General features: G+C 34.1%; 1 protein-coding gene across 2 annotated transcripts; it reads right to left on the bottom strand.

The window, feature by feature from the left end:
• Window positions 1-238: 238 nt before the first annotated feature.
• Window positions 239-16,761, bottom strand: UBE2G2 (ubiquitin conjugating enzyme E2 G2). Of its 2 annotated transcripts, XM_026701382.2 has the most exons (6): window positions 16,564-16,761; window positions 13,978-14,013; window positions 13,854-13,899; window positions 7,228-7,346; window positions 5,236-5,376; window positions 239-2,378 (listed from the first exon to the last, which is right to left on the bottom strand). In XM_026701382.2, exons 1-6 carry the CDS (start codon window positions 16,604-16,606, stop codon window positions 2,266-2,268), a joined length of 498 nt encoding a protein of 165 aa, XP_026557167.1. In that variant the 5' UTR covers window positions 16,607-16,761; the 3' UTR covers window positions 239-2,265. The 2 variants fall into 2 exon arrangements, with proteins under 2 accessions (XP_026557167.1, XP_087789211.1); XM_087933085.1 differs by lacking the exon at window positions 13,854-13,899 and having other exon boundaries at window positions 16,564-16,745.
• Between the last annotated feature and the right edge of the window lie 320 nt (window positions 16,762-17,081).

Genomic DNA, 17,081 nt, shown 5'->3' with positions numbered 1-17,081 from the left:
ACATTCTGAACAGAGAGGTGGTAAATGTAGATTAAAAATTATTCATGTGCCTATTATAGTAATAGTACATCCATTTTTCTCAAGAAACAAGTTTTAATGATATATTTTTTTAAAAAATCAGGGAACAAGTACAATGGGGGTTTTGGGGTTGTTGGCGTTTTTTTTGCAATGCAGAATGTACCATCACACATTTTTGACCAAAGCCTTAAGGGTAAGGAAAGAACAGCAAGACACATCATGATGTCATTCTTTAAATTTATTTCAAAATTGATTAGATAATTACTAACTTTAGTACTCAGAGGCAGGGAAATTATACCAGATAATGAGTTTTCCTCCTTTTAAATAATCTATCAAATCATGCCTTTCCGATAGCAGGGATATTGCATCATCATAACCACATTTAACCAAGTATAACCTAAAGCAGGGATGCCAAATTCGCAGCACGCAGGCCAGATGAGACACACACTGGCCATACCCACCCCACCTTTAGCAAAACGGAAAAAAGTCACAATATGACGACATGAGTTAGGCACCCCTGACCTAAACTGAATGTGGGGTCCTTGGTGCTCTCTGAACTTGCTTGTGAATGTACCAATTAGTTTGCCTTCATTATGAAAGAATTTATTAAAGTGTCCTCATTCCAAGATGACAGAGTTTCATAGTACAGCAGTAGATATAACGGGAACTTGTATGGCTATCCATCTTCTCCTACGTGTTTATTAAGTAAATTCATACTGAAGAGCAAGCAACATCCTGTAGGAAGCCCTGAATGAACATTTTTATGTTGTTTTAGTTTTTGATTGGGAGCTGCCAGAATTTGTCATAAGATGGGTGTTTAAATGAATGTTTTAAATTAAATAATATTAATTATTAAATCATTAATAAATTGTATCAATGGAATGGTTGCCAGTCTGAAAAAGGGACATAAATCATTTTTTTCAGCACTGTTGTAACTTTGAATGATCACTAAACAAATTGTTGTAAGTCAAGGACTACCTTATAAAAATTACATGAAATAAATTCCAAAAAGATATTTTATTGAATCAATCCTTCACAGATTGCAAATCTATAAAACATTGATTTAAATGATGATTTGATTGAACTGAAACATTTAAATATAGTTTAAGGCTAATTTAGTTGTTAAAGATATTCCTTACCTAATATATGTGAACTACATAATAAAATAAGAGATACAGGGCAATTGGCATCTTCTTAATGTGATGGATTTCTGCAATGCATATGAAATATCCTTTAAAAACTTGTTCCTTAGTGCTGCCCAACTAAATTAATGAATAGAGGAATTGTGAATGTGTGTGTATTCCCTTTAATTTTACCCTCGGGAAATTACAAGAATGATATTAGAAGTCAAATATTCCTTCAGCAAAGTTCATACTAAATCATGGTCATCCTAATTCCATTAGAACTGCTGAGTAGACAATATTAGGTTTAAAAATTAAGTATTTATATTAGAGATTAGCTTGGAAGAAGAATGCTCTTCTGCCATACATTACTTTATTATTTCTTATAAATATCATGGGTGGGGTTTCCAATCAGAGAAATCAAATATTATTTTATGAATGACTGTCCAACTAACCCTGAGCTTATAGGAGTTATATCAAGTTCAATTTCTGTTTCAGAAGGAACTATATTCCTTTTGAATATCTTCATGTCCAATCACATAAAATGTTTTTAATTTAGACAAGCAGAGTGCTATAATAGAAACTAAGATTATACTGACCACTTCTTCCTCAGGACAAAGATAGTCCAGCTTATTGTGTAACATTTTGATGGTCAACATTCCTTTTTTAAAATTAAATGAGATTATATAAATAAGAATCCTTAAAAGGATAATTCTCATTGGCGACAAATAGCTTCCACTAACAATATTTCAATACTTTTCTAAATAATAAGATATTCACAGATCATCTCAAGCCTATTAGCCACACAGATGAATAGTACTGTGATGAAAGGCAATATGATATTACAGATACAACTGCAGAGACTTAAGAAGTTTTTACTAATAGAAACTGATTACAGCTCCACTGTACTTGCATCCCATCTATTGGTATGTCTTAAATTGAGATTTTTCTTTCAAACTGTAAAAAGATTGATGCATGCTTATATACAGGGAGGAGCAAAAATTCATGAACAGCTTTGCAAGATTTGTTTTTTGGTACCAATTCAGAGTTCTACTATCAGCCTCTGTCTATAAAATGTTCAACAAGAAGATTGTCAAGAGTTTCAGATGTTTTGTTTGGTTTTTTTTTAAAGACCAAGTGATTTCTGGACAATTTGTTTGGCTATTTTGTTGAACTGTTCTCTGTCTTCTCGCCACATTTTAGAAGCATCCACATTGGCTCCACTTTCATCATTTGGTTCTAGAGTGAGGGAAAATAAAAGCTGATCAACAGGAGAAGATACAGTAATAACATCTGCTTACAGTGTTTCTCATTAAAAGAACCACACACACTGAAGTAAAATATACACAAGATCAAGAATTCCAAAATTTATTTCATTTCATGCATTGTTCCAAAAGAATGGAGTACAATAACTCCAATCGTTTACAACAAATACAAGCTATCAGAATGTTCTTTCTTAGTAACTACATGACGTTCTTTTAAGTTTTGATTCAGACCCCATGCCATACTATGACTTGGAATTACCAGTAAAAGTGGTCTTGATATTTGATGTAATCTGTTTACACCTGTCTTCCTACATCCACATGTAAGAAGAAAAAGGAAACTTCAGACAGTACAGGTGAAACTCGAAAAATTAGAATGTCGTGCAAAAGTTCATTTATTTCAGTAATGCAAAGTAAAAGGTGAAACTAATATATGAGAAAGACTTATTACATGCAAAGCAAGATAGTTCAAGCTGTGATTTGTCATTAAGGTGATTATGGCTTACAGCTCATAAAAACCCCAAATCCACAATCTCAGAAAATTAGAATATTACATGCAATCAATAAAACAAGGATTGTACATAGAATAATATCGGACCTCTGAAAAGTATAAGCATGCATATGTACTCAATACTTGGTTTGGGTCCCTTTTGCAGCAATTACTGCCTCAATGCGGCGTGGCATGGAAGCTATCAGCCTGTGGCACTGCTGAGGTGTTATGGAAGACCAGGATGCTTCAATAGCGGCCTTCAGCTCTTCTGCAGTTTCAGCAGTTTCTGCAGTCTTCAGTTTCATGTCTCTCATCTTTCTCTTGGCAATGCCCCATAGATTCTCTATGGTGTTCAGGTCAGGCAAGTTTGCTGGCCAATCAAGCACAGTAATCCCACAGTCATTGAACCAGGTTTTGGTGCTTTTGGCAGCGTGGGCAGGTGCCAAGTCCTGTTGGAAAATGAAGTCAGCATCCCCATAAAGCTCGTCTTACGGAAGGAAGCATGAAGTGCTCCAAAAACTCCTGGTAGACGGCTGCGTTGACCCTGGACTTAATGAAGCACAATGGACCAACACCAGCAGATGACATGGCTCCCCAAATCAACACAGACTATGGAAACTTCACACTGGACTTCAAGCATCTTGCAGTGTGTGCCTCTCCATTCTTCCTCCAGAATCTGGGTCCTTGGTTTCCAAATGAGATGCAAACATTGCTCTCATGAGAAAAGAGGACTTTGGACCACTGAGCAACAGACCAGGTCTTTTTTTTCTTTAGCCCAGGCAAGACGCTTCTGACGTTTGTTGTTCAGGAGTGGCATGACAAGAGGAATATGACATTGGAAGCTCATGTGGTGGCTCTTGATGCACTGACTCCAGCCTCAGTCCACTCCTTATGAAAGTCCTCAACACTTTTGAATGGCCTTTATCTGACAATCCTCTCCAGGCTGTAGTCATCCGTGCTGCTTGTGCACCTTTTTCTTCTACACTTTTCCCTTCCACATAACTTTCTACTAATGTGCTTTGATACAGCACTTTGGGAACATCCAACTTCATTTGCAATTACCTTTTGAGGCTTTCCCTCCTTATGGTGGGTGTCAATGATGGTTTTCTGCACAACTGTCAGATCAGCAGTCTTTCTCATGATTGAGATTCCTACTGAACCAGACTGAAAGACCATTTAAAGGCTCAGGAACCCTTTGCAGGTGTTATGGCTTAATTAGCTGATTAGAGTGGGACACTTTGAACCTAGAATATTGAACCTTTTCACAATATTCTAATTTTCTGACATTGTGGATTTGGGGTTTTCATAAACCATAATCATCTCAATTATGACAAATCATGGCTTGAACTATCTTGCTTTGCATGTAATGAGTCTATCTCATATATTAGGTTCACCTTTTAAGTTGCATTACTGAAATAAATGAACTTTTTTGAGTTTCACCTGTAGTTTGCTGAAAATGCCTTGCTATTTATTTCAAACCACTTAAAGAGGCACTTTATGTACTTAAATAACTTCCTGTAGATGCTGATTGTATGAGAATGGAAATATCTTGAATTTTAAATATTTGTCCTGTTCCATGGAGAAATGTATGTGTAATGGGGGAAAAAAATCCATACTACCAGGAAAAGATTTGGGCGGAAAAGAACACAGGATCTTCCTGAGGTAGAGTGTGGATAAAGACAAAGAAGTGGGAATTGCATCCAGTTGAAAACAAGAGTCTGTTCTATTGTAGTCACTGCAGAATTCCAACTGTTCTGAAAGGGTCTGCACAGAATCAGCTGTATTGCTGGAAGGAAGACCTAGTAGCCAGGGGTACTCATTACTTTGCCTAATATGATAACTATAAACTGTCCTAGACAGTATCTTTGCCACAGTAACATAACATGCAATGGTAACTTTGATATTAAACTATACAACAGGCTACTTCACAGGTGTCAAACTTGATTGTGTCATGTGATATATTGCAACGTATTGCAATGTTTACTGTAATCAATTGTATTTTTAATATTTAAATCTATATATTATTAATGAAAAGCATTATGAAAATAATAAAATAAAATGTTTCTATTAATTTTGTGACACTTTGCAAAATAAGCCAGGACCAAATAATTAAAATAAAAAGGTTCTTAATTCTTTCCTTAACTTTTCAAGAATGGCCCTTTAAGCCTGGCCTTCTAGCAGCTTAGCAAAAAGCCTAGCATTACTGAGACCAACTGTGTAACCATTCATCTAGAAATTTCTAGATTAAACAACTTGGGAGATAAAACATTCTGGAAAAGTCTAGTGATTTGTGTTTTCAAATTTTCTTCACTGTTGTCTCTTAGAATGCTATCCTTTCTCATACCTGCTAACATGCTAACCACTGACAAGAGGATCTTCTCCACACTTTGCACAGGACTCCATCGTTCGGCACTGCTCTCATAGCCCATTGGATCATCTCCAGGGGCATGAAGAATGGAAATGCAAACTCTCCCATCCGGATAAACTGAAAAGATCAGCCAATTAAATTGGAAGATGTTTTCAAGTTAGTGCAATAATGATTGAATAAAAATTATTAACAGAATTATATTTTGAGACTATATTAACAACAACAAAAGAAGAGTTTTACCATCAAGGATGGAAACTATCTCATCTAGCACATTGTTGAGAAGTCTCACAGCAATTATATACTCTTTCAATTCTAATCTAGTTGTCTATAAGCTGGAGTTAAACATCACTGTAGCTTTCCTGTATATTTTCATTTTTGTCAGAGAATGGTATTATAGTCATTTATAGCTGTTTATAGGATTAATAAAGTTGACAGATAAAAGAAGTAAAGAAGAATGCAAGACATGTACTGGGGCAAATACCAGTTTCATCAAAAAATAGCAAGATATCAACAAAAAAGAGGGAAGCTCTGTCTTTATAAGTTAATAAGTGTAGAACTGGCTTTGCAAAATTATGGCTGCATTTAAAATAAGTTAGCTTCAGTAAATAGTAACAATTTGCTGATCTAGTCTGGGCTTGAAAATTAACAGGGTCAGGCCTGGTGCATATGGTATCTGAATCAGAGAATACCGAGGAATACCATGGCTGTAGGCTAGAATGAAGTGTTAAAAACATGCTGGAAGAAGGTGATGATATTTCTATTCTGCTCCTAAAAAACTGACTAAAATCATTACAACTGAATTCACTCTGCAAATGATTTTCCTTAAAATAAATTACATCTGGGAATTTATAAATCAGATAGAACAATCCTTAATGTTTAATGTTCTTCTAATGTTTATATTGTTTATTGTCTTTGTTTTTAATAACATTCACAAAATAGTATTCTCTAAATCAAAATATATTTTGAAACACACTGTTTGCTAAAATTAAGAATTAAGAGTTCACATTATAAAACTAAATCTCAATGTGTAAAACTCCAATTCAAAGTGTTTGGTGCCTATAGTAACTAGAAGTGAATGCAACATGCAAGATGTTTATTTTTCTTATTTATATTTTGAATATTAACAATAAAGTCCTACTTCAGTCATGTTTAACTACTAGTGACCATATAGACACATAGTTCAACCGAACTTTCCAATAACTCTAATCATCAATCCTGTATTTTTCTTTGGTACTGTTTGTTTGATTGTGATATTGAGGGTAGACCAAACAGTAAATAAATATTACTAATGAAATTCCTGAATTCTGGGAAAAAATACATTTTCCAGATTTCAAATTTAATATTATTTAACTTTTATACTATTGTGTAATTGCAGACTGTTAATTGCCATACTTAAGTCTCTCTCTCAGCTGGTTTTCATTCCTAAGGCAGGACGGGAAGTCATAGTTTCCTGGTTTCTAGCCTAGTGCCCTAAAACTAGGCCAAACTCACTATATGATAAATATGTAATATATTTATTATTTTAAAACTTTTTTCTTCAGCCTAGTTCACTTGTGGAATTACATCTGTTTGAAAAAAGTATCCTGAAGTACAGCCAGATGTTACATAACCTTTGTTTCATATCTCTGTATGTTGCTCATCAATGAGAAAAATATTATCAACTGTGGGATAGATGCAATCACTAAAATTAAAAATCTAGTTCATAACAAAAAACGAATCTACAAGTGAAGAATTATGTATCAATTAAATGTGTGCAAAAGTGTTAAGCAAAATCCTTAAAAATAGTTAATAATTTAAAATCTACACCCTAACTGGTACTGAAAAATTCCATCTCTCATTTAAAAAAGGATTCAGATTGCCATAATTTGGGGCGGGAGAAGCTAAATGAATAATACTAGACTTCATAGACTTAACAGGTTTTTTTTTACTGATATGAAAACACAGTGCATCTCTACTGACAAAACTTACTGTTAGGGTGGAACATTTCACATGTGAACCTCATCTTTGGAGGACTTAAAGGATAATCAAGAGGAAAACTCAGAATAGCAGGAAAAACTCCATATTCAAAGCACGTGTCTTCTGGACCCCTAGAAGCAAAAAAGAAAGAAAGAAAGAAAGAAAGAAAGAAAGAAAGAAAGAAAGAAAGAAAGAAAGAAAGAAAGAAAGAAAGAAAGAAAGAAAGAAAGAAAGAAAGAAAGAAAGAAAAAGAAAGAAAGAAAGAAAGAAAGAATTAATTTTAAAGTCTGGAGCTATTTAATACTTTTAAATAAACAAACATTAAATCAGTGACACACAAATGAATTATATACAATCTGTAGCATTTCAAAGCTTTTCTACTGATATGTATTAAATTTAAAGTCTGTTTTCATGTAACCATAACAGAGGGCCATGAGTTTGACATCCCTGTCCTAGAGGTGTACAAATTGTTTCAATGTCAAAATATTCTACCTGTAAAACATCCCATTCAAACTTTACCAGAAGTATGACAATGCCCTTCCAACTTACTAATATTTCATCCTTGAAAGGAATCATTCTGACTGTGAAACAGAGTGCTTGGGGATAATAACATTAGATCCTAAATATGTAACACATATCTGTGTTACAGTTAGATGCAAATGAGAAAAGTCCCCTAAATTGGTATGGTTGTATAACTACCATAAATTTTAAACTTGTATTTAAAAAAAAATAAAACTGGCTATCTAATTATTAGAAAAGTGTTTTTCCTAACTAATGACAGTCTGAGTTATCTAAAGAGAATATGTATGGTATGATTTAAATCAACGCAGCTTCTCTTAAAGTATAAGTCTCTTCTTATTCAAATATGGCTAGGACTAGTGATACAAAACTTCATAATTTCTTAGCTGGAACCACCTCTATATTATTAATTATTTTAATAAACTTTACATAATGTTCTAGTGAAATTCTGAAACATTAAGAGAACTTTGCAAGAGCATAGATTTCAGCTTTTACTGAATTCTCTTTTGATTTAGCTTTTGCCAAAAGCAGATATTTAAATAAAATACAGATAACAGAACTGATAAAAAAAGATAGCAAGCCTCTGCTCTCCACCAATCATCCTGCATTACATTATCAGTTAATAGTTACAGCACAACAGTTCTGCACTAAACAGTCCCTCCAGTAAATCTATACCAATTTCATCAGATTACTTTATTTCAGGAAAGAAGCTGAAAGGAATTTAGGCTAAACATTCACATATCATTACCACTACTCTAAAACAAAAAGCTGAAGGGCTGAGAAATCAAAGCTTGTACATTTAACTTATAAGGAAGGTCACAATACTACATAATTGCTAGGGTGTGTTTATTTAATTATATTCAATCTGTCTCCAAGGCATGTTCCAGATTTTAGTACCTGCACGTCAAGAAATATTGCTAGCAAGCGCTGAAAATGGTGCTTTGAGCACAGCTTATTCAACATGGACAAAGGTGTCAAAAGCTGCAATTTAAAAGTTTTTAAATAACCAAGGCTTATGAAATAACTTTAGTCATGGCCTCATGACAAGATGTATGCAATAAAATGTAACCCATCAAGTCAAAGCAACTTCAATATTCATATTTAAGAAATGCACGCTATCCTAGCATAAGGAACGCATCCAAAATGTTTTTAAATGATTGTGTTAAGATAATACACACTAGAAACATATAAGTACATACTAGCAACTAAAATCATTAATGGGAAAGCATCCACACAGGTTTCTTTAAGAGTTTTATCTGTAGAAAACTAGATTACTATGTGAAAAAATATCACCATCATATAGCTCTTATCGTATAGTTCATCATTTTTTCCTCTCTTTTCTTCTAATTTCTCTTATAGATCTACCATGTTCTTCAAGTTTTATTTCAACAAAGCCTTCATTTATTTCACCTGACTTACATTTATTGCTATCCTGTGTCCAATATAGTATGTACATCCAACATAATTATTAAGCCCTATTCTCAAGTTCACTTTTTTTTTTGAGAACCTAGTAGTACAACCTTTTTCCGCCTAGTGGTACAATACTGATTCTCTTTTCCTACCCTTTTACTCTCACCATATTCCTTCTGTGCATGTCTCCAACAGCATATCTAGGTACAACTAATCTGCCCCAATAATTTATATTTAAATTAGCAAGGAAAAGGCCAATTTAAATATTTCCTACTACTGCATCTTCATATTCCTTAAGACAATGTAAAATATATTGTATCTATTAACATACAATATATAATTTGAATGTTATTTACATAAACAGCTTTGAATCTTTGTAATTCTAATTTTCTAATTTCTAATTCTAATTTTAATTCTTTCCAAGTATACTCCTGCCCAAGGACCCCAACTTTTATCTTCTCAGGTGTATCAGCGACTAGGCCTTACAATGATATGAAAGAATATATATTTGTTCAAAACAAAGCTTCATTATATTTGGGTGTATTCAATTACAAAGAGTTATTACATTAAAGCCAGGCATCGAATATAGGCTTCTGCACACTAAGCAATTTGTGATTTTCTATTGTTATTTAATGTTATTGTATTCAAGTCTGGCTCACCATACAAAAGGAAAGTAGAAAGAAAAAAAACTGACCTCAACTAAATGAAACTGATACCATTTGATAGAATCTTGCTATAGTATTCATTCAAATAGATAATCTTGTTTGAAACTAAATTTATGTGGTACAAATATTGATAATTTCACATAAATATTATCTTATATTATTTTTATATTTAACATGCATTTTGTAAATGTTTCTAAAAAAACCTAAAATGGTAGTTTTTGAATCAACTGTCTACAGTTTGTTTCTATCATTTTATGAGGGGTGTTCATCACATCTTGGAAGTCAAAAACTGAAGTTTTACAATAAATTATTTTTAATGTAAAAAAAAAAGAACTGCAAGAGTTTTCATTATAAATCAATGATTTCATCTGAAATAACAAGAGACACAATGGAACACCTCAGAATATTAGTTTTATGCAGTCATCAGATAATACATGTATCTTGGAATATACACAAAACATTTGACTACAACTTGCATTATACAAAATTAAAATATTGCTAAAGAAAATAAAAAGGTGGAGAGTGTTTGTGCAATGATATACTTAAATAGGCAAACATTTACATGAAGTCAGTTAATGAGATAATCAGGGTTTTATGTTCATAAGGAAGCTTATTTCTTCTGTTTTTATTTTATCCTTCCACTTCCTAATGCACAAAGGGGAATTCCAAGTTGAAACAAATTCACATATCATATAAACTAAAACATACAATTATATATCTAGATAACCTTTGGAGATATTGTATTAAAGTTGTACTTATTATTTTAAAAATTAGCTGTAGGGTAAACCAAGTTCCAACAATGCCCAGTGCCTACATTGTTATCATAATGAACAGTAAGATTTAAACAAATCATCAATTCCAAATCTAAGATATTCTGATAAGAAATAGAAAAAACGTATTAGCCTGCATAAAGTTCAATGCATTCATTTGCATACAACAGTATTCACAATCATAATCTAATAGTCAAATTAATTCATTTGTTGGAAGAAAGATATTTATATGCTTTAGACATGCTTTAGACATGCATGAGATTCTAAATGAGTTAAACAAGCATAGTTTATTAGATATGGAAGAAACAAATGATCAATAGAAACTGCATGATTTTTTCTCATATTTTGGAAATAATTTTAAGTAAGGTTATTACAGATAGTCAACTTGCATTTGTTTAGTGACCATTTAAAGTTATAACAGCACATGATCAAAATTCAGGCACTTGGCAACTGACATATGTTTATGTCCGCTGTAATACTATCCAGGAGTGTGTGATCACTATTGGTAACCCTTCTAGCCAGTTTCCGACAAGCAAAGTTAATGGGGAGACCCATATTTGCTTAATGACTACATAGTTAAAACTATGGCAAAAAGGGTCATAAAATGGAATGTAACTCACTTAACAACTGCCTTGCATAGCAATGGAAATTTAGGGTCCAATTGTGGTCATAAATCAAGGACTACTTATACAATAGTTTTGGTTTTATAGTTTTCTGCAACAGTTATATAGTTATATTCCTATTTAGTGCCATAAATATAATACTGTAACAATAATACATGAACTGTGTGAAGAACTTTTTATATTTTCTGTTGTGTATTTTTAGTTTTTTTATCATTATGAATATTTGTGGAGTCTGATGTATTGGCTGTACCAGTATTTCTCAACCTTGGCAACTTTAAGATGGGTGGACTTCAACTCCTAGAATTTCCCAGTCAGAGTTGAAGTCCATCCATCTTAAAATTGCTAAGGTTGCTAAACTCCATGCTGCCTAGGGAATTCTGGGAATTGAAGTCTACCCACCTTAAAATTGCTAAGGTTGCTAACTGCTATGCTGCCTAGGGAATTTTGAATGTTGAAGACCAGCCATCCTAAAGTCGCCAAGGTTGAAAAACACCGGTCTATGCCTTTAAATTGACTGTACCCCATCCTCTTTATGTTGGCCTTTGACCATAATAGAGATTTGATTTGATTTGAATGTGCAGGTCAGTTACTTAATTAGGATCTTTAATTTATTTTAGTATTTCTATATTATATTGCATTTATGCATTTCAAAAGCCTTACAAATATAAAAAATCAAGAAGTCAAATGCCAAAGGAAAAAGTACATTTCTAAAGAAAAAAAACCTATGACTACAAATCTTTCTGATCTTTGCAATTTGTTTAACACTATTATTACTGCACAGCAAATGTCCAATAGGTCTCTCCCCTCTCTATCAACCTCCTTCAGAAAATTGAAGATGGGAAGATACTCACTTTGCCCACATACACTATGCAAGAAAAACAGTGTTTTCTCAGACAGCACTGCTTCCTCACAGAATGAGACTTGTAACTATGTATTCCTAGCAAATGGAGAAAGCCAGGATGACCTTCTGAAGCATCCATGTGAGTCTTGCAAAAAAAATATGCCTTGAATGTTTCAAAGAAAACTACTTCGTTCACACTCCCATTCTTTCCAAAACATCTCTTCTTAATTCCAAAAGTGTTTTTTCAAGAGGCAACTGGACTTTTGTTTCCCTTGAAGATGTTTTGCTTCTCATTCAATTCTAAAGAACATCTGGATGACTGAGAATCTCCATAAACATCTCTTCTAAATGCTTCCAAAAGCCTTACTTTATATAAATTATTTTTGACTAGGAACTCCATCTACTAGTCTGCTGTTTGTGAGTGCATGTTGCTGCATTTGGATGGCTCAGAAAGGTAGGAATACTGCTAATGAACCATCCTACAACCAGTCATGATGATGTTGGCATGGCACTGCAACTGTTTTCAACTTGGTGAATGCCCTAGTAAAAAACTAAACAGGGTATGTCTGTGAAATACAGATGTGTTATTCTTTCTAGATCACTTGGGAGTTAAAATCTGTAATTTATTATATTTTTTCTGAAACATTTAGTAGGGCTAGACTTTACTGACCTACTCTGTGCTACAAGATTCAATATTATCTATTATCGTTAACATCTACATCAGGGGTGTCAAACTCGTGGCCCATGGGCTAGAGGCATCACATGCTGGCCCCACCCCTACCCAGTTTAGTGAAGGGGAAAAAAGTTCTGATACATCACATGACACCACCATGAGGACGTGAGTTTGACACCCCGGTCTACATGAAACCACAGGAGAAGATTCTCTGGAGCCTTGAAGTACAGTTCAATTGGCGTGCTAATGATACCCATTTTGCTGCTCCTCACCAACCCATTCTAAGAAAGCAGTTGGTACCCTTCAAGTTCAATAATAGCAGAGATACAAAAGAAAAAGCTGAAATTTAATCCAGACAAAATATAAGTGCAGTTGATCAAAAGAAACATGGACACAGTCTGTTTTGGATGGGATTGTACCATCTCCCTGAAAAAGCAGATCCATATTGAAAGAGTGCTCCCTGTCTCTTAGCTCATTACTGATGGCAGTTGTAGTGAGGATCACTACAAGTCATTCATGGCATTATTTTAATAACAACAAACTGAGTAACTGATGGGATACAAAATATAAGAGACTAAAAACTACTGCATTAAGTAATTTCATCTTTTTGTATTCAAATTGCATTTTGCAATGAATAATACATCAATGAAATTCTTCTTCCACATTATAAATTTATCCAGGAAGATAAACTGGCATCTTCATATCTGGAATACATCTTGGGTTTCTCTGTGGTATATAAACTATTACTGGTATAATGCTTCTATAGTACTATAAACATTGAAGGTTCTTTCAGACATTGTAGAGGAGATCAATGCAAACATTTATGAACAAATAAAATGAAACCTATTTGATCAGCAAATTCTATCTTTTATTATTTATTTACTTATAGTTGTTAGGGCCACCAACTTTCCGTGGCTTACAAAATCTTGTCTTAAGACAAATTAGTGCATTATAAAACTCATAAACTTGCAAGCATAATAGTGACTTATGTGGATAAACAGATGTCTGAACTGTTCCAGAATTCTAAAATTTGACATTTTGATTATCAGAAAATTCACAAAGTCATTTTTTTTATTTATGATGTTCAGTGGTGGAAGTCTATCCATAATTTAAATGTACACTATTCAAATAACTTACATTATCAAAGCTTCCCACTCAAAGAAATTTTCTTCATTCATAGGCCCTATTTAAAAAAAATATTATGTTAATATAGGCTTTCTAATTTCAAGATACAGGTATATTTTTAAATAGAATATCATACCTGCTACAATGCCTTCAGGAGGATTCAAAGTCAACTCTAAAATGAATAATAAATAATTTCAGTATTAATTTATTTATAATTCATACTTTTCAGAACATAAAAACAAAATTGGCGAAGCAGTTGGCCAAGAAATTTACATTATCTTGATAATTCTGCCTAGTAACTAAGAAAAAGGAAAATCTTTACAATAAAAGTAAACAATACACATGGCTACATTTTAAGAAGATATTTCCAAATACATTTGCAAGAGAGTGGAATGCATAAACTGAATCTTCCTCCATTATGCACATTATTGCACAATTACAGTAGCAGTATTCTGGAAAATTCTGGAAAAGCCTTTTCTCTTTTAAATTATCTGTGTTAAAAAAACCTATCTTTTTAACATACAATACATTTCTATTAATTTTGATCTGTCATACATATTGTTAATTGATAATTATTAGATTTGTGAAATCTTTAACAACAAATGTCTCATCTTCATCCAAAAATTTAGCTCCTCAGTAGTTTTCTAGGAAAAAAATAAAATAGAAAGGTAGGAAAATAGAAGAATGAAAAACACCAACCAAAGTGAAAAGAGGAGCTATTGCTCTCTCTAGTGGAAAAGATGCAACATCAAATCAAAAGACCATTTAATTATCCCTTTTTATACTGAATAATCATGGCCCTCTATACATATGGACTAATGGGTAATTGGTAGATATATGACTGTCATTCATGAAGTCCTGATATTTATAGTTCAAGGCAAGACTGAACAAGGTTACAATATACAGAGTTCATTGCATTTGTCAATTTCATTCTACCATTCACCTCAGAGATAGCTAATATATAGTTTTCCAGGTATTATTTTTGGACTAAACTTCCTATTATTCTTCACAAGTGTTTATGTTGTGAAAACTTAGTTGAACATCTGGAGGCTATCTTTAGTTTATTTAGCTAGCTCTGGTTTATTTAACAACAAACTTAAACAATAAAATAATGTTTCCTATTGTAGTTATTGCTTTTGCACATATACACTTTGTGTTTGTGCATACATACTTAAGAACTTGTCATGCACAGTTAGAATGCATGGTGAATGACACAAAGTCTCCAAAGATTCAGACTAGTGAAAAGATGGAAAGGATTGATCTTAGGCTAGGCTGTTCTGTAATCAAAACATATGCTTCACCACTGTGCTTCAATTCTGAATCAGGAAACATTGATGGTTCTGTCACCAGAACACTCTGAGAATCAGTTAATATGAGAATAATCTCTCTGTTGATTTACGTGAAATCCACTTTCTTTTTTTACATTTACCATTTCAAGCTGTCTTACACAAAGGCAATTCAACAACCACAAACCAGTTTATATGTTGCAAAGTGGTTAATGAACTTTATTAATCCAGACAATTCCATATTTGTTTCCTTATGAAAAAGAAAGCAGCCATCTATATACAGTACTGTTAAAACTCTTTTGTATATCCTTTGTAACCTTCAGTTGGTTGAAACAGTGTATCGTAGAACAAATTTTTTTTTGAATCAATGTACTTCAAATGGGTAAACTTATAGAATGTGTCCAAAAACAGGGATCCATGATTCCCATGGAATTGAAATTTTAGGGATTTTCAGATGATTTGTATTGACCCCTACTGTACCACTGCGCTACCATGCAGCACCACCATGGTCTGTTGTGTTCATATGATTTCCAACACTCCCTGCCAGCTTCCCACACAAAGTCATTGGGGAAGCTAACAGGTAGTTGGAAGTAGCTCCTCCTCTAAATCAAAATATCTCAAATCCACTAACTTAAAGAATGCATAACACATGCAGGACCTATGACTGCTGTGAAACTGAAATTTCCAGGTGATCTCATAGATTGTCTAGTTTTCAGATAAATTTGTATGCAAAAAGAATTACATTTAAAGAAGGTAACGCACACTAAACTCCTGACATGCTACCTTTCCTCATGTAAGAATTCCTGACACCTGAAAGCATCACACAGTATCTTGCAGGTTCAAATGTTGCAATCAAGTTTGTTAAAATAGTTCCAGTGACTCTGACCTAATTCCATTTATTCTATCACTCAGACCAGAGGCAAAACGAATATTGTCCTCTAGTGTTAAATCGCCTCAGTACTGAGCAGATCAGGAAAGAGAATTTAAGGGCTGGCCACCACAGGATTTTTACAGCTTAATTCTCCATCTACCTTCTATTTTGTTTCCCAGTTCAATATTTTTCACACTTGGCAACAGGCTGGCTGGGGAATTGTGAGAGCTGAAGTCTACACATTTTAAAATTGTCAAGTTTGAAAAACATTAGTTTAAAATTTGACCTGCTCCCCCAAAATTGGGGGTGGGGGGGGTGTTGAGGAATATGTGAAAGAGGAGCGACAGCCCAAACCAGTCAAGCCCGCCTCCTGCTCTCCCACAGCAGCCTCCTCGTCAATACTAAGACCCCGACCCCGTTTCTGCGCCGTGCCAGGTAAAGCCGTCGTAAGGACATTTCCACGGGCCCAGGAGGAGTCAACGCACGGCCGGGCTAGACAAACAGCCGAGAGACAATCAGTCCATCCCGATCTCTCCGTTTCCGCACCCAAAACCTAACTACTCACGCTTGTACTCCGCCATTAAGCGCTTGAGCGCCGTGCCCGCCATGGCTCAGGTAGCCTCGAGAAAGCCCAGGTGCCCTTCCAACTTGGCCGTTTAGGTTTTCTTCTCCGAAATGCTACTTCCGGGCGGCTTTTACCATAAAAGAGAGAGACAGACCAACCGCAACCGAAATCTACTCCCTCTCGCTTCGCAAGCAGCATGCAGAGCTACAAAACGTGTAGAGTGAACCATAGTAACTGAACTTCGTAGACTTTGTTTGCTACGGGCAAAGGCCGGAATTGGGACTGAGAAATATAAATGTTCTACGTTTCACTGCAAAAGTGAAGTAAACATTTTCATCTCTTCTGTATTGATATTAGATATAACGTGAATCCTAAACATACACATCTACACAATGGACTTATCTCTATAAGGAAGCATATGACAAGATACTTGTTTCTCCAATAGGCGTGTCTCCACAGGACAGGAGTTTTTTAAAGTCTTCCCCGCCCACGCAATTTACTATGATAGTTCAAATATT

Source organism: Pseudonaja textilis, chromosome 4 (assembly GCF_049901715.1).
Source record: "Pseudonaja textilis isolate UNSWEBS1 chromosome 4, rPseTex1.2, whole genome shotgun sequence".
Classification (NCBI taxonomy): Eukaryota; Metazoa; Chordata; class Lepidosauria; order Squamata; family Elapidae; genus Pseudonaja; species Pseudonaja textilis.
The sequence above is the reverse complement of the archived record's forward strand: the minus strand, read 5'-3'. Positions and strand labels throughout refer to the sequence as shown.